The sequence below is a fragment of the Uranotaenia lowii genome, chromosome 2 (genome assembly GCF_029784155.1).
Source record: "Uranotaenia lowii strain MFRU-FL chromosome 2, ASM2978415v1, whole genome shotgun sequence".
Taxonomy (NCBI): domain Eukaryota; kingdom Metazoa; phylum Arthropoda; class Insecta; order Diptera; family Culicidae; genus Uranotaenia; species Uranotaenia lowii.
In genome coordinates this window covers 35,809,334-35,831,232 of record NC_073692.1, presented here as the reverse complement: position 1 = coordinate 35,831,232, position 21,899 = coordinate 35,809,334, and the positions used below count along the sequence as shown (strand labels likewise).

Sequence of the window (21,899 nt, the reverse complement as noted above, 5' to 3'; positions counted from 1 at the left end):
TGTTAAAAAAATCATCCCATACAAATATGGACAAGTCTCTAGTATGAAAGGATATCAAAATAAGTTTATTGAGGAAATTAGTAATTCATCTCTTCTTTACATTTTTTTTTCAAAAAACCTCTGATTTCGTTCAATGAAATTCAGCAATTAATGTCGACTTATTAGTAACAGCTCCTCCTTCTATCTCTCTCACGCTCTCTTACGATGACCCCGTTTTATTAGGGGATTATTGTCAGATCAGCACAACGAGGGGAAAATTGATAAGTCACGAGATGAGCCTCGCAGAATAAGCCCCAATCAAGCTGTGTAATATTTTTTCGTTCTTGACCGCTCGCTGTATGAATAGGTATACCACATGCGTTATTCGCAAACCACAACACTTAGAAAAATTTAAAAAACGCAAAAATACTTGCATTTTAAAAATAAAAATAGTCCTGTCGTTAAATTCGCGAAAAAAAAATTATATAAGGCATACTTATCATTTAAAGTTCCAAAACCGTCATTTGACCGCCTCCGGTACGTTTAGTGTTAATAACGTTTCTGTACCAAATTTTATGTTTCAAAAATTAATATTGTACCTAGTTCAGTTCTCAGTCATCGATGACTAAATCAAACTGTTTAAGCAATGACCCGACTTCTCGAGGACGCCTCTCTCAATGGAAAACTCGAAACAAATTAGATTAAAGATCGCTCAAAACTAAACCATTTCAACTAGGTCTAAACCCTTTAGAATATCTGTTATAAGGTAAATCGTTTTCTTAAAATAGTCACAACAATTCGGCGAGTTTGTGAGCATCAGCAGGTTATCGAAAAAACATTGTTCGTGCGGTGCTTGAGCTAGTCATTTCGAACGAACAGCAGCAACATGGAAAGAAACGCCCGGTGGTGGTCCTTCCGAAAATTACGTCATTGAGTGAAAGAAGAAGAAGGAATAAAAAACACCATCCGCGTTGCAAGAAAATACCTTGCAAGTTACTAGAAGACACCTCCAACCCATCATTTGATCGTGGTACATACAAGTGTTTTGTAAGCAGCCCATCGCATCATCATCATCATCAGCGGTTCGTCAAAGTGTTTTTGGGGATTTTTTTTCTGCTAAAAGAAGAGGTGAAAATCCGGCCTCCCCCCGTCGTTGTTGTGGCACGTGAGATCCGGCCATCAATTTGTTGGCTTCGTACCCAAATATACAGATCTACTATTCAGATTATTTCGTCAAGTGCAAGTGTTGTTGTTGGGGTGGGTTAAGTGAAATTTGTTTGTGTACAAATTGAAATGGCCCTTTCACCAGACCCGTACGAGCAACGGCTCTATCAGATGTTCCAAGCGCACGACGTCGATTCCTGTGGCCGGTTGGATCGGGAAGCGCTTCTGAAACTGTGCCATACGCTGGAACTGCAGGAACGCAGCCAACAGTTAGTGCAGTATGTGTTGCTCAGCAAAGATAGGCAACGTGCTACATTCAAAGAGTTTCGCGAGGGTTTACTGTACATCCTGAACGACGACGAGGAACATCATCAAGGTGCCGGCAAATGTGATGTTGGCACGGGTGAAGTCGAGCAGCGAACCGGCAGCAACAGCAGCACAGGTGAGTTCACCGAACAAGAAAAAAATAAATCGTCATAAATCTCATTTCATCATTCAACCAAAACCGAAAACAAGAAAAAAAAACCGTCACTCAAAACTTTCCCAAAGATGGGAGATAAAATCGGCGGTTTGATGAACACATTTTAAGGGCACATGGCTGTTTTTTCTTCTTCTCTAACTTTCGGTGTTTGCTGATGATGACCCGGTGGCATTTCATGTCATGTCGTGCCATTGCTATATACTAAAGTAGTTTAGTTTGTCAAAACCGATTTAAGAGCCGAAATTACTTATTGTTTGGTTTGTTTGATCGTTGCAAAACAACTTACAAGCGTACACCACTACCTGGTTTCCCATGTTTCACCGACTTCTGGCTAATTTTGGTTAAAAATAGGATAGCTTGGAGGGAATGAGGAAATTTTACGTAATGTGTTAAAATTACAAAAAATATCGAAAATAACAAATATTAAAAAAAAAACAAAATAAGTAAAATAACAAAAATTAAAAAATTACAAAAGATTGAAATGACAAATTTGAAAAAAAAAGACTGAAATTGCAAAAATGACAAAAAGGCAAAGAGTGCAAAAGTAACAAAAAAAAAAGTACTTACACTGCCGGCCAAAAGTTTGGGATCACCCACTAAAAAACATGCAAATTTTGATCGTTCATATCTCAGCCGTCTTAGGACATATTGAAAATCTTCTGATCTCATTTGAAAGATAATGAGCAATAGCTATCTCGGAGGTATTTTGCCTAAATATAATGTTTAAGTTTTGAACTTAAAACTTAACCTAAAGTTATACCATTTTCAAAAAATCGCACTCAATATTCAAAGCCGATCATCTCGGGATAGGGTGGACCAAATCTCAAAATTTGAGTGGCATTAGAATTCCTGTTCTTTACTTCTCAAAACACAATCAAAAAATTTTGTGAAAAAATTCAAAAACGTATTTTTAATTAATAAAATAGACACTTGAGTTATCGCCCAAAAGTTTGGGATCACCTCTTTGTATGATGAGTTTGGGATCATTCTTATAAAAACATGCAAATTTGTTTTATTCATATCTTTCTCATCTAACATCGTATTGCAGATCTGATGGGTTCATTTGGAAGCTAAGGAATTGTTGTTTTTTAATAAATTCATTCAAAAATTATATTTTGAAGTGATAACCATAAAAAATCACCTAAATTTAATTGTTTTTTTGAAAGTTCCCAGATTTTTTTTATAGTTCTCACCTTAAAATATAATTTTTGAATGAATTTATTAAAAAACAACCATTCCTAAGCTTCCAAATGAACCCTTCAGCTCTGCAATACGATGTTAGATGAGAAAGATATAAATAAAATAAATTTGCATGTTTTTATAAGAATGATCCCAAACTCACCATACAAAGAGGTGATCCCAAACTTTTGGACGATAACTCAAGTGTCTTTTTTATTAATTAAAAATACATTCTTGAATTTTTTCTCAAATATTTTTGATTGTGTTTTGAGAAGTAAAGAACAGGAATTTTAATGCCACTCAAATTTTGAGATTTGGTCCACCCTATCCCGAGATGATCGGCTTTGAGTATAGAGTGCGACTTTTTGAAAATGTTATAACTTTAGGTTAAGTTTTAAGTTCAAAACTTAAACATTATATTTGGACAAAATACCTCCGAGATAGCTATTGCTCGTTATCTTTCAAATGAGATCAGAAGATTTTCAATATGTCTTAAGACGGCTGAGATATGAACGATCAAAATTTGCATGTTTTTTAGTGGGTGATCCCAAACTTTTGGCCGGCAGTGTACATTACAAAAATGATGAAAATGACAGAAATTAAAAAAAAAAAATGACAAAAATGACAGAAATAACAAAACTGACAAAAATCACAAAACTGACAAATATTACAAAAATGACAAAAATTACAAAAATGATGGAAATGACAGAAATTACAAAACTGACAAAAATGACAAAAATGACAAAAATGACAAAAATTACAAAAAAGACAAAAATAACAAAAATTACAAAAATTACAAAAATGACAAAAAAGACAAAAATGACAAAAATGACAAAAATGACAAAAATGACAAAAATGACAAAAATGACAAACATTACAAAAAATTCAAAAAAATCAAAAATAACAAAAATGACAAAAATGACAAAAATGACAAAAATGACAAAAATGACAAAAATGACAAAAATGACAAAAATGACAAAAATGACAAAAATGACAAAAATGACAAAAATGACAAAAATGACAAAAATGACAAAAATGACAAAAATGACAAAAATGACAAAAATGACAAAAATGACAAAAATGACAAAAATGACAAAAATGACAAAAATGACAAAAATGACAAAAATGACAAAAATGACAAAAATGACAAAAATGACAAAAATGACAAAAATGACAAAAATGACAAAAATGACAAAAATGACAAAAATGACAAAAATGACAAAAATGACAAAAATGACAAAAATGACAAAAATGACAAAAATGACAAAAATGACAAAAATGACAAAAATGACAAAAATGACAAAAATGACAAAAATGACAAAAATGACAAAAATGACAAAAATGACAAAAATGACAAAAATGACAAAAATGACAAAAATGACAAAAATGACAAAAATGAAAAAAATGACAAAAATGACAAAAATGACAAAAATGACAAAAAAGACAAAAATGACAAAAATGACAAAATTGCCGAAAATCACAAAAATGACAAAAATGACAAATATGACAAAAATGACAAAAATGACAAAAATGACAAAAATGACAAAAATGACAAAAATGACAAAAATGACAAAAATGACAAAAATGACAAAAATGACAAAAATGACAAAAATGACAAAAATGACAAAAATGACAAAAATGACAAAAATGACAAAAATGACAAAAATGACAAAAATGACAAAAATGACAAAAATGACAAAAATGACAAAAATGACAAAAATGACAAAAATGACAAAAATGACAAAAATGACAAAAATGACAAAAATGACAAAAATGACAAAAATGACAAAAATGACAAAAATGACAAAAATGACAAAAATGACAAAAATGACAAAAATGACAAAAATGACAAAAATGACAAAAATGACAAAAATGACAAAAATGACAAAAATGACAAAAATGACAAAAATGACAAAAATGACAAAAATGACAAAAATGACAAAAATGACAAAAATGACAAAAATGACAAAAATGACAAAAATGACAAAAATGACAAAAATGACAAAAATGGCAAAAATGACAAAAATGACAAAAATGACAAAAATGACCAAAACGACAAAAATGACAAAAATGACAAAAATGACAAAAATGACAAAAATGACAAAAATGACAAAAATGACAAAAATGACAAAAATGACAAAAATGACAAAAATGACAAAAATGACAAAAATGACAAAAATGACAAAAATGACAAAAATGACAAAAATGACAAAAATGACAAAAATGACAAAAATTACAAAAAATACAAAAATGACAAAAATGACAAAAATGACAAAAATGACAAAAATGACAAAAATGACAAAAATGACAAAAATGACAAAAATGACAAAAATGACAAAAATGACAAAAATGACAAAAATGACAAAAATGACAAAAATGACAAAAATGACAAAAATGACAAAAATGACAAAAATGACAAAAATGACAAAAATGAAAAAAATGACAAAAATGACAAAAATGACAAAAAAGACAAAAATGACAAAAATGACAAAATTGACAAAAATCACAAAAATGACAAAAATGACAAATATGACAAAAATGACAGAAATGACAAAAATGACAAAAATGACAAAAATGACAAAAATGACAAAAATGACAAAAATGACAAAAATGACAAAAATGACAAAAATGACAAAAATGACAAAAATGACAAAAATGACAAAAATGACAAAAATGACAAAAATGACAAAAATGACAAAAATGACAAAAATGACAAAAATGACAAAAATGACAAAAATGACAAAAATGACAAAAATGACAAAAATGACAAAAATGACAAAAATGACAAAAATGACAAAAATGACAAAAATGACAAAAATGACAAAAATGACAAAAAATACAAAAATGACAAAAATGACAAAAATGACAAAAATGACAAAAATGACAAAAATGACAAAAATGACAAAAATGACAAAAATGACAAAAATGACAAAAATGACAAAAATGACAAAAATGACAAAAATGACAAAAATGACAAAAATGACAAAAATGACAAAAATGACAAAAATGACAAAAATGACAAAAATGACAAAAATGACAAAAATGACAAAAATGACAAAAATGACAAAAATGACAAAAATGACAAAAATGACAAAAATGACAAAAATGACAAAAATGACAAAAATGACAAAAATGACAAAAATGACAAAAATGACAAAAATGACAAAAATGACAAAAATGACAAAAATGACAAAAATGACAAAAATGACAAAAATGACAAAAATGACAAAAATGACAAAAATGACAAAAATGACAAAAATGACAAAAATGACAAAAATGACAAAAATGACAAAAATGACAAAAATGACAAAAATGACAAAAATGACAAAAATGACAAAAATGACAAAAATGACAAAAATGACAAAAATGACAAAAATGACAAAAATGACAAAAATGACAAAAATGACAAAAATGACAAAAATGACAAAAATTACAAAAATTACAAAAATTACAAAAATGAAAAAAATGACAAAAATGACAAAAATGACAAAAAAGACAAAAATGACAAAAATGACAAAATTGACGAAAATCACAAAAATGACAAAAATGACAAATATGACAAAAATGACAAAAATGACAAAAATGACAAAAATGACAAAAATGACAAAAATGACAAAAATGACAAAAATGACAAAAATGACAAAAATGACAAAAATGACAAAAATGACAAAAATGACAAAAATGACAAAAATGACAAAAATGACAAAAATGACAAAAATGACAAAAATGACAAAAATGACAAAAATGACAAAAATGACAAAAATGACAAAAATGACAAAAATGACAAAAATGACAAAAATGACAAAAATGACAAAAATGACAAAAATGACAAAAATGACAAAAATGACAAAAATGACAAAAATGACAAAAATGACAAAAATGACAAAAATGACAAAAATGACAAAAATGACAAAAATGACAAAAATGACAAAAATGACAAAAATGACAAAAATGACAAAAATGACAAAAATGACAAAAATGACAAAAATGGCAAAAATGACAAAAATGACAAAAATGACAAAAATGACCAAAACGACAAAAATGACAAAAATGACAAAAATGACAAAAATGACAAAAATGACAAAAATGACAAAAATGACAAAAATGACAAAAATGACAAAAATTATAAAAAATACAAAAAATACAAAAATGACAAAAATGACAAAAATGACAAAAATGACAAAAATGACAAAAATGACAAAAATGACAAAAATGACAAAAATGACAAAAATGACAAAAATGACAAAAATGACAAAAATGACAAAAATGACAAAAATGACAAAAATGACAAAAATGACAAAAATGACAAAAATGACAAAAATTACAGAAATGACAAAACTGACGAAAATCACAGAAATTACAAAACTGATGAAAATTACAAAAATGAAAAAATGACAAAAATGACAAAAATGACAACAATGACAAAAATGACAATTTGTTAATAGAAACTTGCTTATGTATTCAAAAACCAAACAAGCTAAACCTTAAGTTATAGTTAAATTCAGAATTTTTATTTTCAAATTTTCCTAATTTTTCTACAAAAAACTTAGCTTCTATGTACTTATACTAGAGAAAACTGAAGATAAAGCACAGAAAAAAAACAACAGTAAAACGATGTTCTATTTTGAGCCTACACTAGAGTGCCCCAAATGACCCGACATTTGATCCGACAAGTTATGCGCTGTAGGCTTAAATTGATCCTAGGCCTAGTACAAGGTCTCATGCCAAATTTGGGCCAGATCGGATCATGGGAAAGAGTCCCTCGAGGAGCCTAAAGTTTGTGTGGGATTTTGGGACATTTTGTTCGGAGGGGACCACGAAAATCCAGTTTTTCATGAAAAACTTTGGTCCTCTTCGGCCGATTTCTTTTAAAAACGATTTTTCTTAAAGCCTAAACTATGAAAAATATTTCATCCGAAGACTGCATTTCGATTCAAGTTATGACACAAAAGTTATAAAGCTTCAAAAAAAGAATCTTTTTTAAGAGTGATATTCATCACTATTAATGAGAGACACTGCTTCGAACATTTTGACGCATCATTAACAGTGATGAATATCACCCTGAAAAAAGTTACCCCATTTTTGAAGTTTGATAACTTTTTTATCATAAGTCGAATCGAAATGCAGTCTTCGGATGAAATATTTGTCATAGTTTACGCTTTAAGAAACACCATTTTCAAAAGAAATCGGCCGAAGGGACCAAAGTTTTTCATGAAAAACTGGATTTTCGTGGTCCCCTCCGAACAAAATGTCTCAAAATCCCATTCAAATTTTAGGCTCGTTGAGCGACCGATTCCCGTGATCCGATCGGGCCCAAATTTGGCATGAAATCTTGTATTAGGCTTAGGATCAATTTAAGCATGCAGCGCATAACATTTCACAAGCTTGACATTTCTCATACAAATTTAGGGCAGTCTAGCCTATACTCAAAAGAAAAGCATAGTAAAACTACTAAATCCATGGTTTAAATGAACAACAAGCTACCATATTTTTGAGTCAAATATTCTTTGTCATTTAAAATACTTCACGCATAGTTATTTTACCATGTGCTGAATTTGGATGCGCATAGTAAATTCGACTGTGTTTTTTTTTGTAAAATTCTCAATGAAAGGATGCGTTGTTTTACTTCGTGGGTAGAAAAATTGAAACGTTTCATGATAAAACTAGTATGTGTTATGATAGAGATTAGTATGCATGAGCAGCTTGATTTGAAAATTAAATTTACTATGCATGTTTGTTTGTTTATTTGCTTGCATGGATGATGGCATTATTTAAAAAAACTTAAATTTACACTTCCGAAACACGCCGGTTAATGTTCTTCCGATTCTCTGGAAAGATTTTTCAAAGTTATAAAATTTGAAAGCAGCTCAAAATGTGTTTATATACTTACGGGTCTGATAAAATTTTTCAATTTTTTTAAATCTCGATTACTTTGATAGGAAAACTCATAAGCTTCTTCGCTATCCGATGGATAGCAAAAAAAAAAAAAAGATTACAATTGGTTTGGTCCTTATGCGGATTAATTATGACTATTTTTGCAAAGCCTTTTTATAACTTTTAGGCGCTGTTTTTAGCGCCTGTTTTTTTTTTTAAGAAAATGCTGTTTAATTAAAGACAGTTTTTCCTGATGTTCAGAACTCTGATTTGTAGATCCTAACACGGAATTTAAAAAAACTCAAAACAAAAATAAACACAAAGCAGTGAAATCTTGAAGAAACCCGCCAAACTTCTATTTATTTCTGGTGCAGTTCATAATTGGGTCATCCATTTCACCTGTCAAAAAACCAATCGATAGCACCAATCGTTCCCGAATAGATTCGGTTCATTACTGCTACTCGAGGCACTTCCGCTAATGGAACCACACGTTCAAAAACACGGACGGAAACACGAACTCGTTCAGCGCAATGCGACGAACCCCCTGAAGAAGTCGGGGATAATATCGTTCGTCTACACAAGTGCCCTGGACACGGCCGCACGTAGACCAAACAAATAATAAAATCCCAACCCCACATCATGACGATGGTATTTATTCTGTACCTAGTGGTATTTTTTTTTTGTTTAGCCTGTTCCCTGTAGAAAGTTTTCAAGTCGCGTGGCACTTGATGCTCTACAACTTCTAGTGCCAAAGTAGTCAAGCGGTGAAGTTAGTACAGGGCGAGAATTGGGAAGCAAGGGTCGGACAACACCTGATGGGAATTGCACCGGACAATAATTTCCCACACCTCTTGATGTTACCGTGTTCCGTTGTTTTTCTTTTATTGTCGGTCCAACCCAGAGGGTAAAAACCGTGGAAATTCACGCGATATGGTCATTTCTGCGTCGGGTGCACCTCGACAGACGAGAGATAGAGAGAGGGGGGCCGAGTGGGTGTTCTATATTCTTACACCTAGTGGCGCCAGTTTTTTAAATGTGAAATTTCCCCATTCAGATAGTCGTAAATTATAAGCTAATGAAGGAAAATTGTCAAAACATGAGGGGAAAATTTTTTGAACGAACCTGATTTCATTTGTTCTCAGAAACGAAAATATACAGGTATACCGTAATTTCAGTCACCTAACTGAATATTTTTACTACTCCAGACATGTGTTGGGTCAATTGGTTGCTAGAATGGTCATTTACTGTAAATTGCACCTTACTTCCTAGTTTTATTTTATTGCACAAGCCACTTATCATTTCCACCCCACTTGTTGAGAATCGATGCCAAAAGTGTGCAAAGGAAAGAATTACATGACCCTCTCATGAACTGTATTCGTCTTTCTTCGCACTTCAAACACCATCGAGGTGTCACTCATGTGTCAATAACACGTCACTTTCCATGCCACCCTCTGATGGAATACAAAAACAATCGAATCGCGAGCAGCGATGACACGTGCTCGCTGCATCGCGCAGCGAAACCATTTAAATTTATTTGGTTTAATGATAAGGCTTTCTTTGAAGGAGCAATGTGATTTTATCTCCCCATACATTTTTCTCATTTTTTTTTAAATATGTTTTTTTTGTATCAATTCATCATTACATTTATATTACATCATTACATTAAATTAGATGTTCAGCTCAATAATTAACTGTTCCGAGCCCTATAGTTTACTAGATAATAAAAATTTATTTATAAGACTTAAATTCGCTGAGCGCAATCAAGTATTTAATGTAGGAGAACATCCTGTAATGGCAAAAATATTTTAAACTTAAAACTAAAAACTATCCTAAAATTAAACTAATTATAAATAGAACGAATCTCTGCGCTGGAAGACTGCATCGATTTGCCTCTGAAGTTGGAGATGATTTTGTTGGCCATCTCTTCGATCGATTCAATGCCCGCAATCCGATGAAGATCTTCGGTGCTGTGCCAAGGTGGAAGCCGCAAAATCATTTTCAGAACCTTGTTCTGAAACCTCTGGATGGCTTTCTTCCTCGTCGCGCAGCAGCTAGACCAAATCGGAACTGCATACATTATCGCTGGTCGGAACACCTGTTTGTAGATAAGAATCTTATTTCGCAGACACAACTTCGATTTCCTGTTGATGAGAGAATAAAGAGATTTAGTGTATTTATTACATTTAGATTGAATATCTTCAATGTGATTTTTAAAAGTAAGATTCCGATCAAGTGTGAGTCCGCGTGTAGTACGCGATCAGACCATTCTAATGAAACCCCATTAAAAGTTATGCAATGATTTTCATTAGGTTTTAAAAAAATTACTCTTGGCTTATGGGGAAATAAAATAAGTTGAGTTTTGGAAGCGTTAGGAGAAATTTTCCACATTTTCAAGTAATTCAAAAAAGAATTTAAATTTTGTTGCAATCTACTGCGTACCACCCGTAAATTTCGACCTTTGGCTGAAAGCAAAGTATCATCAGCAAACAATCTTCTTCCTTTTCCTTCTGGTACATCAGGAAGATCAGAAGTAAAAATATTGTATAAAATTGGCCCAAGTATACTGCCCTGAGGGACACCAGCTCTAATGGGTGTTTTTTCAGAGCATGAATTTTGATAGCTTACTTGTAGGGTTCGGCTAGTCAAAAATTTTTGAATAATTTTGGTGAGATATACAGGAAAATCAAATCGAGCTAATTTAGCTACTAAACCTTTGTGTCAAACACTGTCAAAAGCTTTTTCAATATCTAGAAGAGCAACACCAGTTGAATAACCTTCAGATTTGCTAGCGTTAATCATATTAGTTACACTCAAAAGTTGATGTGTAGTAGAATGGCCCTGACGAAAATCAAATTGTTCATCAGGGAATATAGAATTCTGATTAATGGTAATCATCAAACTCTCTCAAATAGTTTACTTCAAGAAGGGAGCAAACTAATTGGTCGATAACTTGAAAGCTCTGATGCACTTTTTCCAGTTTTCAAAATTGGAGTTACTTTGGCATTTTTCCATTTATTGGGAAAATAAGCCAAGTGAAATCATTTATTGAAGATTTTAACTTAAAAAATTTATAGTGCAAAGCAACTTTTTATAAGAATATAGAAAATCCCATCTTCACCCGGAGCTTTCATGGTTTCAATTTTTTTGAAAATCAATTTAAGTTCATCAATATTTGTCTCACAAAAACTTTCAAATACATTTTTTTTAGAAAGAATATCATCAAAACTCTAGGGAAATTTGATACTGGTCGAGTGTCGAAGTCTATCGGAATGAAGGGAATTGTTCTCCCATGTGATTTTCATCATTTTCGTGGTCTATTTCTATTCCCATTATTTCATCTTACGGTAGTTGGACTCAAATTTTGATATTTTAAGCATCGCAAGATTTGCATTGCCTTCTCGTATACTGCATGGGTTGTCAGTTATGATGAGAAATGATGCGTTTGCCGTATTTGGATATCCAACCACATGGATCACATGGGAGAACAATTTCCTTCATTCCGATAGACTTCGACACTCGACCAGTATAACTTTCATACGCCAGGTTGTCTCCTGTAGTAGAATGTTAATACATGGGCCCCGGAAAGCCGCAAGATGTGGGTTCAAGTCCTACCGGGAGACAAGCCGAATTTTTTTCGCCTGTATTACAACATCAATGTTCATCTTGTCTAGACCCTGAAATTTCATCTTACACAGTTTGATTCATTTCTCTACAAAAAAGTTTCGCTGACTGAATGTTCGAGTCAAGACCCATCTCTGGGTCGCAGTTTAAAAATGTATTATACGCAGTGAATCAAATTGTCCCTGATATTATCTCAAAACAAGCGACAAAGTAGACACGTGTGGTTTTGTCTTTATTCTCTCTCTGTGCGACAACCTTTTGTCTCTCCCATATGTGTATCATGACAAAATGAAATAGGCAATCAAGAATTGTCGCGTCGTTGAGAAGATAATGACAAATTCTAATGTGAAATTGTCCTAAAATTTACAACTTGGGACAATCCGCTTCGCCTATGTTGGTAATCTATCTGATTTAGTAATAATGAAAAATTATGTGACCAGATCATAAGCTATCTGAGAAGAGCTCTTGGCCTAATTTGAGGGAAACCATGCTAGAAGTAGAACAGGGACACTAGGTCGAGGCCGTGGCCAATCTGGCCGGTTCCGGAACGAAATATATCAAAGTTATCGGATTGAGACTTGCGACATATTGATAGAAAGCTCTTGGCCTCTTCATGAAGGGAATCGATAGGAGAAGCGGTTTGGGGACACTGGGTCGAGGCCATGGTTAATCTGGCCGGTTCCAGAACGAAATATGTCTCAGTTATCGGATCGAAACTTGCGACATATTGATGGAAAGCTCTTGGCCTCTTCATGAACGAAATCAATAGGAGAATCGATTCGGGAACACTGGGTCGTGGCCATGACCAATCTGGCTGGTTCCGGAACGAAATATGTCAAAGTTATCGGATTGAGACTTGCGACTGATTGATAAAAAGCTCTTGGCCTCTCCTATCTATTCTCTTCACGAAGAGGCCAAGAGCTTTTTATCAGTCAGTCGCAAGTCTCAATCCGATAACTTCGACATTTTTCGTTCCGGAACCGGGCAGATTGGCCATAGCCACGTTCCAGTTTCCCCGAATCGATTCTCCTATCGATTCCCTTCATATAGAGGCCAAGAGCTTTCTACCAATATGTCGAAAGTCTCAATCCGATAACTTTGACATATTTCATTCCGGAACCGACCAGATTGGCCATGGCCACGACCCAGTGTCCCCGAATCGATTCTCCTACCGATTTCATTAATGAAGAGGCCAGGAGCTTTCTTCCAATATCTCCCAAGCTATGATCCGATGCGTTTTAGTTGCTATTTTCGGAACCGCTTATCCTTATATTTTTCAATAGCAACCAACGTATGTTCTGAAAAATATTATCGGAATCATTTAGCAAAGAAATTTGTCTTTATCGTTCCGAGCGTACGACAACGACAAAGATTTTATTTTTTTTGTCATGAAAAGTTCAAGTTGGGACAATGTCATAATCATCCGATAGTAGGCGATTTTTGATTCACTGATTATACGTAATGTTCCTGTTCTACAAAAAGTAATTTTTAAGCGTTTAATGGCGCTCTAACTTCCAATTACCCTCTTGATGGTACCAACTTGTTGTTCAGCCCCAATCACATTTCAGTGTCAGCCAACCCCTTGCACCTTGAGTTTTATTGATTTCAAACGGTATTGAACTTTACAATTGAACATCTGGCTCCGCGCTATCCACCCAAAGTCAGTTCCATATCCGCAAAGCTAATCCAAGCGGCCATGATGTCACCTGCCATAAATGCATGCCTCCAATTTTATCACGAACACGATTCGAGAAATCATTTTGTGTACCCACTTATCTATTTTTTTTTCCCAATCCACTAGGAGTGCAATATTCGGAAAGAATTAAACAATGAATTCGTTTGCATTTTTATCATTTGGATTTTTTTGTTCTCCTCACACGGGCGACTTAGTAAATTATATATGTAATGTAGGTACAGGTGGGTCATTGTCCAATGCAATCGATCGAACTCTGGCTGGGTATTCCATTCTACCGTTTGATTGATTTCCGAATAGAAAATTTTGCTTATCGATGGGCTGCGGCAGATAACGATGGACAACACACAGCTTAATCTCTTTCATTAGAAGGTCTACCTTCGGTGATTAGATAGTACATACATACATCGATTGTCTGGAATGAGCATTATTGTTCCGATTAGTTAAATGAACCTGCTATTGAAATTAAGCATATTTCAGGTATCAAGTCACATCTAGAAACCTAAGTTTACTGTTTTTTTATATCTTTTTAAAATATTTAAAACGATTTTAAACTTTGTGGCAGTTTACATATAGTTACCAAGTTTATTGAGAATTTCAAAAAGCTAAACTTCAAAACTGCTACAATTTAGTATTTAAATTCTGGTTTTTTACAGCTTGATTGATGATAAAAATGATGATGATGATGATGATAAAATGATAAAAATTACAAGAAGAATATAACTTACAAAACTAAATGAAATGGGAAAATGTCTAAAAGTACATAAATGATAAAAAAAAAAAAATATCAAAAATAACAATAGAGACAAAAAAAATAGCCAAAAAAAGCTCAAAATTACAAAAACAAAATGACACAAATGACATAGATTACAAAAAAAATTGCAATACACCAAATTGACAGAAGGGATAAAAAAGCCAAAAATAGAAAAAAAATAATTGCCCTAAGTTACAAAAATGACTTTTTCAAATATTTTTAATAACGTTATCGACCACGTGCCAAAGCGCACGACTTCTGAGAATTTTTCAGTAAACGTTGCTACCAAAATTATCTTTTCCGAGTACAGCGTAACCTAAAGTCCAACCCAAAATTATTCTGGAAGCATGTCAAAAGCCGGTGGAATGAACCTGGTATTCCAACTCAAATATTTCTGGATGGCAACATTGCGAACTCTGATAACGGAATAATTGACCGTTTTGCTCAAAAATATTTTTCAACATCCCCAGAACAGGTGGAGAGTGCTGACATGATTGTTTCGCCACTTGGCTTTTGCATAAGTAAGATTGTAGTAGAAGATGCGGTCATATTTAAAACAGCGGCAAAGTTCCAAAACTATCTCTCTACAGGCCTGTCGTGCTGGATCCGATTTTCTCATATTGTAAGCATATTTTTTAACCGTTCATCATGGATTAATGTCAAACACTCCACTACAACTAACCTGTTGACCTTCACCTCCTATGTGCACGAAAGATTGTTAAGTATCAAACCAACGCCATTTATACCGAGTTGTCGACAGCATTTTACAAGGTGAACAACGATATTACCATAGGTAAACATGGACGCTAAGGATTATGCGGACCTTTACTTGGCTGGTTCCGCAGTTACATAACTGGACTTAAATTTACAGAAACTTTATTCGCACGGAAGATTCTCTCTCCAGCCATTTCTCTGCCACCTCAGGTGTGCCTCAAGGTAGTCACCTAGGCCCAATAATTTTTTTAATCTATTTTAACAATGTGCTCTCTCTCGTCGACGGCTCCAAACTTTGTTGTGCTGATGATCATAAACTGTTCAACAACATAAACTGTCGGGACGACATTGATTTCCTGCAAAACCAGTTCCATCTATTCGCAAACTGGTGTGAGTGACATCAACTGCCTGCCTTTGAATCGCAGTAAATGTGCAGTCATCAGTTTCTCATGAAGACGGCAGCCATTTTCCGCGCAATACCTCTTAAGAGATGAGTCCATTGCGTGGGTGGACCACATCAATGATCTGGGCGTTAGCTGGAGTCTTCTAGCAGCCTCGGATTTTTTAAATCGAGTGGCCAAGAACTATCAGGACGTGTAATGCTTGTATTGCAGCGTAGTTCGATCCATCCTCGAATACGTATCAGCTGTCAGGTGCCTTTACTATTAGAATGGTACCGAGAGGCGATTCTCGCGATATGCCCTCGGAAATCTAAACTGGCAAGGCCCGTTTCATCTGCCAAGCTACGAATCAATGCCGTCTCATAGACATGGATACTCTTCAAGCCGGAAAAAACGCAATACGAGCTTCTTTCGTTGCCGATTGAGAACCGATTGTCCTATGCTACTTGAAGCTATTCCTCTTAGTGTGAGACCCCAGAGACTGAGAATCAAGGACCTTCAATTGTATGTTCCCATTCGATTGAACAACTACGGAGGGAGGGTGATTTGCCAATCGTTGCACAGCTAAGCACATGATTTTGGTTTTTATGAAGTAAATATGATTAAGAGGCTTACTCTAGGCTCAGCCACCATGTGGTTTAAGGAGCTAATTTTTGGTATAGAAGCTTATTATGGTAACTTGGATTGCGTTTGAATCCAATTTAGAGATGGACCCTTTTGAAGGAGGTCGTCTCAATAAACCTTCCAATGCACAAAACACAAAATTTGGACCCGAAATTCCAAAAAAATTCAAAGACGCCGGTTTGAGAGCCTGGAATAGTAATGTAGAAGCACTAGTTCTTGGACAGGTCCAGGATAAAACACAAACCAATTAAAACAATAATGCTATTTACTTTACGTGAAATTTTCTCAGAAATTCAAATCTGCCGTCGGATTTGACCAGAACCTTCTGAGTGGAGTGTTATTTGACCCTATTTACCCAGTGTTAAACTTTTTCCTTTATTTGTCCTAGCAATACGGAATTTTAAGCCATTAGAATTCCATAAAACGAAAAAAGTTTTTTTAACACTTAAAAAGGACTATCAGGACTACAGATTAAAAGATAAAAGGACGCTATCTATTTTGCACCCCTTCCCCCTTTCCTCCTATACTCCTATGAAGAAGATGTCATTTCATAAAACATTTGCTTCATGCTTCTCACTTGAAAACTGATCGATTGAATGAATATCAATTTGAAGTTTATGAATGCACTCAACAACGCCCGAAGTTTCAGATCGTTCGACTTGTTTATGCTCAAGATATGCAGTTGTGTATATAAATTCACTAGCTGATCCCATACGAACTCCGTTTCGCTTTCAATTTAGGATATATTAGAACAGTTTGAATGAATGTCAATTGACAGGCATTTTCCAGATGCAATTCCGAATGCATTTTTAAGCAATAATTGCAAAAATATTGTACATATTATATGTACGTTCGCTTTTTGTCGTTTGCTTCTAAATTTGAAATCAGGAATCAATTGACCGTGCCAAAAAACCCTGTTTATGAACTTTCGTTTCGATGCGATACAAACTCACGTAATTGTTGCAAAGCAAATTTGACAGTTAACACGATCCACTTTTTTGTCGTTTGATATAAATATTGAAATCAGAAATCAATTGACCGTCCCAACCCCAATAAACCGTGTATAAATTTCGACTCGGTCGTTGCAGATCGTTGACCTCTTTTCCGAACTTTGATCTCTGAAATCGATTGCCCTTCCTTCAAAATTCCCGTGTGCAAATTTTCAACCCTATCCATTGCATTAGAACGTCAATATCGCAAAAGTAAACAGTGAATAGTTAATATGGATGTCCTCTTTAGCCGATCTCTAACCCAAAATTGGATAATTAGAATCAATTGTTCGTCCTTGATAATTTCTATGTGCAAATTTACCATCCGATGTATAACAACGTCAATATCACAAAAAAAATTAAAAAGGTAGGGACCCCTTTTGCCGGTCCCTTACACAAAATTTGATACCTGCAATCGTTTGCTCATCATTCAAAACTCTCGAGTACCAATTTTCATCTGAATCCGATGTATAATAACGTCAGTATCACAAAAATACTGAGTAGTGAATATGGACGACCCCTTTGGCTGGCCCCTGACCCAAAATTCAATACCTGAAATCTCTACATTGAATCAACAAAAATACCTTTTCAGTAACAGTATTCTTATTGAAAAGTCGGAAAACCACCCCCATTAACATCTTTTCCTTTCCAAAACCTGTTCTTCAATTTGTACGTTTACCCGTATAAGTTCCAAAAATGTTTACCCGTATAAATTCCAAAAATTTCTGGTTCATGAGATTGACGCTTTTCGTTGCACGATTATCCGAAATGAAATATAATAAATTCTCAATAAATAGCTTTGCACAAATTTTCCTCATCGATATGCATGAACTTTTAACTCATAATTTCACAATACGGATCGATTCGTCTTCATTAAAAAATCCCCCATGCATTAATTTTTACATCCATATAATCGCCCGTATCTTAAGACCCCTAGTAAATAAGGACGACCCCTTTTGTAGACCATTTACACGAAATTTGATACATGAAATCGATGATCCGTTCCTGAAAACTTCCGTTTGCAAAGTTTCATCTGAATCCAATTTATAATAACGTAATTACGGCTAAAATATGATATGGACAACACTTTTTGCCGACCCCTGCCCCGAAATAGGATTGTTGGAATCAATTGTTCGTCCTTAAAACTCCCATGTGCCAATTTCCATCTCATTCCGGTGTATAATTACGCCAATATCGCAAAAACATTTAACAGTTAATATGGACGATCCCTTTGGCCGACCTAATTTGATTCAATTGTTTATCCTTAATAACTCCTATGTGCAAATTTTCATCACAATCTGATGTATAATAATGTAAATATTACAAAAATATTGAAATGTAATGTGGACGACCCCTTTTACCAGCCCCCTCTACTAAATTCATTACCTAAAATCGATTGCCTGTCCCTTAAAACTCTCGTGTGCCAATTTTCATCTGAATCCGATGCAAAATAATGTCAATATCGCAAAAACAGTGAAAAGTTAATATGGACAACCCCTTTGGTTGACCGCTGACTCCACATTTAATACCTGGAATTGATTGTTCGTCACTCAAAACTCGTATTTGCAAATTTTCATCTCAATCCGATGTATAATAACGCCAATATCGCAACAATATTAAACAGTTGATATGGACGACCCCTTTTGCCGATCCCTGACCCGAAATCAAATACCTGAAACCAATTTCTCATCTCTCAAAACCGTTGTGTGCAAATTTTCATCACAATCCGACGAAAAATAACGTCAATATCGCGTAAACAATATTTGTCTTGTATGGGCGACACCCTTCAGAAGGGGTCATCCGAAAATCTGAAAACATTTTTCATCTTTCCTAGTCCTAATGAGCATCCATGCCAAATTTCAGACCTCTAGCTCTTAAGACGGCTGAGTCTATAGAGGACAAACAAACAAACAAACAAACAAACAAACAAACAAACAAAGAAACATACAGAAATTGCTTTTTATATATATAGATTTTTTAGAAAAGCTGATTTTTTTTGTCTTTATTAGAGAGACTTTCAGCCTTTGGCTGGTTCGTCTCTAGAAAAAGTAGTTTGATTAAAACACATTTAAATAAAAGTGGAATAATTTGTAAAGAATGTAACTCCAGTAGCATTTCATCCATCGTCATGAAACATTTACATCACATTAAAATATTATCCCATTGTTCCCAATTTTTCCAACTCGAAACTTCGACCAACTCAAAAATGATAAAATTGTATAATTCATTCCAGTTTTTATGGAGAAATAGCTGGTAGAAATAAAACATTTTACCGTTCGAATTCCTTTGCGGTCTTTGGTATGTAAAATTCCGTTTAGCTAGTTTTTTTTTGTTTAAGCAACGGAATTTTGCAGCTCAAACTTTGATCATCAACCTCGGATATTGTGAACCAAATTTGAAATTACCATTTTTCAGCAATGAAAATTTTTCATTGTTTTTCAAAGCGGTCTATTTATAATTGATATAAGTTACAACATATTACAAAAAACCCTCATTCTGGAATTTCAAAGAAAATTAAAAAAAAAAAAAAGTTAACAACAAAGCGATTCCAAATATAGTTTTGAGTGACACATTTCCAATGACGTAGAATCAATTCCAATTTTTTTTCAAATGTTTTTCAAATAGTTGAATCTTCGAATAAAGAAACGATATATTTTCAAAAAATTACTTCAAATGATAACATTTAACCTTCCCATGCCGTTCGCAAAAAATCCGTGCAAATTTAGGTCCAGTTTCGGCTTTGCATCGCGATATCTCATTTTTCACTAAAACGATTTTCAAACATAAATTTTAGTTTTATTCTGTTGACTTGATTATGATTTTCATAGAACATACTTGGCCTAGAAGATCTTCTAAGCCAGAGATCATGGAATCGAGGCTTAGAATTTTTTTCATAACCCGCCACACTTCCCCACACCAAAAACTCAAATTGAGCCTTCTGGTAATGGACTCATTAGTTCTCGACACGTCTGGCAGCTAATAGCATAGCATAGCATAGCATAGGGTGACTACACACATCTTGCATTGGCTGATACACGAGGTACAACTAATAATTAAGCCCACTACAAGATGCCAAAATGAGTACCTAGATTCAACACTCATTTCAAGTGTTGTTATTGAGAATCAGTGTGGTACCACAATGCACACCGTGGCAAGTCAATGTAATCATATAGGGATAGTCTGAACAGCTCAATTAACTTTTCAGGTGCAGAGAACTCATACGACCCTACATATATAGATGCTGTTTCAGACAGGAAAGGGAAGGGTTATTCCTTTTTATGGGAAATCCTACTTGACAGATAGGATTGATGAGTAAAAAAATATAATATTCACCAAAAAACAAATAAAATGGAAAGAGCTTACTAATGTATTGTTTGAAGCAACTTTTGAGGTCCATTTTTATCAACGGTCCAAACGTTCCAAATATGTGAACAAATTCATAAAAACAATATACTGGTAACAGCTGAGAAAAGGCAGAAAATTTACAAACTTTCAATATTTTCCGTCCACCGCCTAGGGAAATAACTAGTCTATTCCCCAATAGAATTCATGGATATCTTTTTTTATTGATCTTTCGACGTAAAAAGTATAAGGTATCAAAATTTACGAGCATTATTTTAGAAAAAGAATTGATGATCCCGAAACGTAACGCGGAAAAATTTACTTTCGTATCAATCAATGAATATCAAAGTTTAAAAAGATATAAAAATACTTAGCTGCTGATATTTAATATATTTCTGGAATTTTGGCAGGAGAAAACATTTTGTTGCTGCTAACTCAACCTAGGCCTACTTCGAACCTCTTCTCGGAACATCTGGCAGCTTATAGAGGAAAAATAAGATCGCGTTCAAAATTTACTCATGCCGAGAACTCTTTTTTTTTAAATTTAATGTACGAGGTAATGTAACTTTAAGCAATGCAAATAACACAAAAAGTGTATCTCAATGGAAAAGAACTTTCCTTTTAAGAGATCTATTTAGAAAAAAGGGAATCAAACAATTAAATAACTACTTGTCTTGATCACGTTTCTGTGGTTTTAGCGTTTGTAAGATGCTAGCCTTTAGTGTTAACACTCAATATTCAAACTTCAAAACTATAAGAACGAAGAATGGGAACTTAAGAACTTATTTGTATTCCAAAATTTTTAAAATTTCGATACAAAAATTACTTTTTTCCGTTTATATGCAGTATGGTTTTTATGCATTTTATTTGCATGCAAGATTTGTCCGATATATTCCAATTTGTTTTATTGTCAACCCCCTCGTGATGCCTTAGTGACAAGAGAAGGATGTCAAATTTGGTCCTGATAAAAAACAGTTAAACAACAGTATTTATACCTTTTCATCATATTCCTACTCGTTTGAAATTTTCGATAAAATCTTTCCCCTTTGTTTAAAATACCTAAATTTAAAAAAAAACATTTAAT

At 33.7% G+C, this 21,899-nt stretch overlaps 1 protein-coding gene across 5 annotated transcripts in view; it reads left to right on the top strand.

The window, feature by feature from the left end:
• Positions 1 to 21,899, top strand: part of LOC129746178 (blastoderm-specific protein 25D) — a 66,491-nt gene that overhangs the window by 10,793 nt on the left and 33,799 nt on the right. For 4 of the 5 annotated variants that reach the window (XM_055739716.1, XM_055739715.1, XM_055739714.1 and 1 more), the window contains exon 2: positions 768 to 1,585. In XM_055739716.1, the coding sequence (XP_055595691.1) occupies positions 1,273 to 1,585 (313 nt within the window). In that variant the 5' untranslated portion in view covers positions 768 to 1,272. Of the gene's footprint in view, positions 1 to 748; positions 1,586 to 21,899 lie in introns of those variants that run through there. The other variant, XM_055739717.1, reaches the window with a different exon arrangement.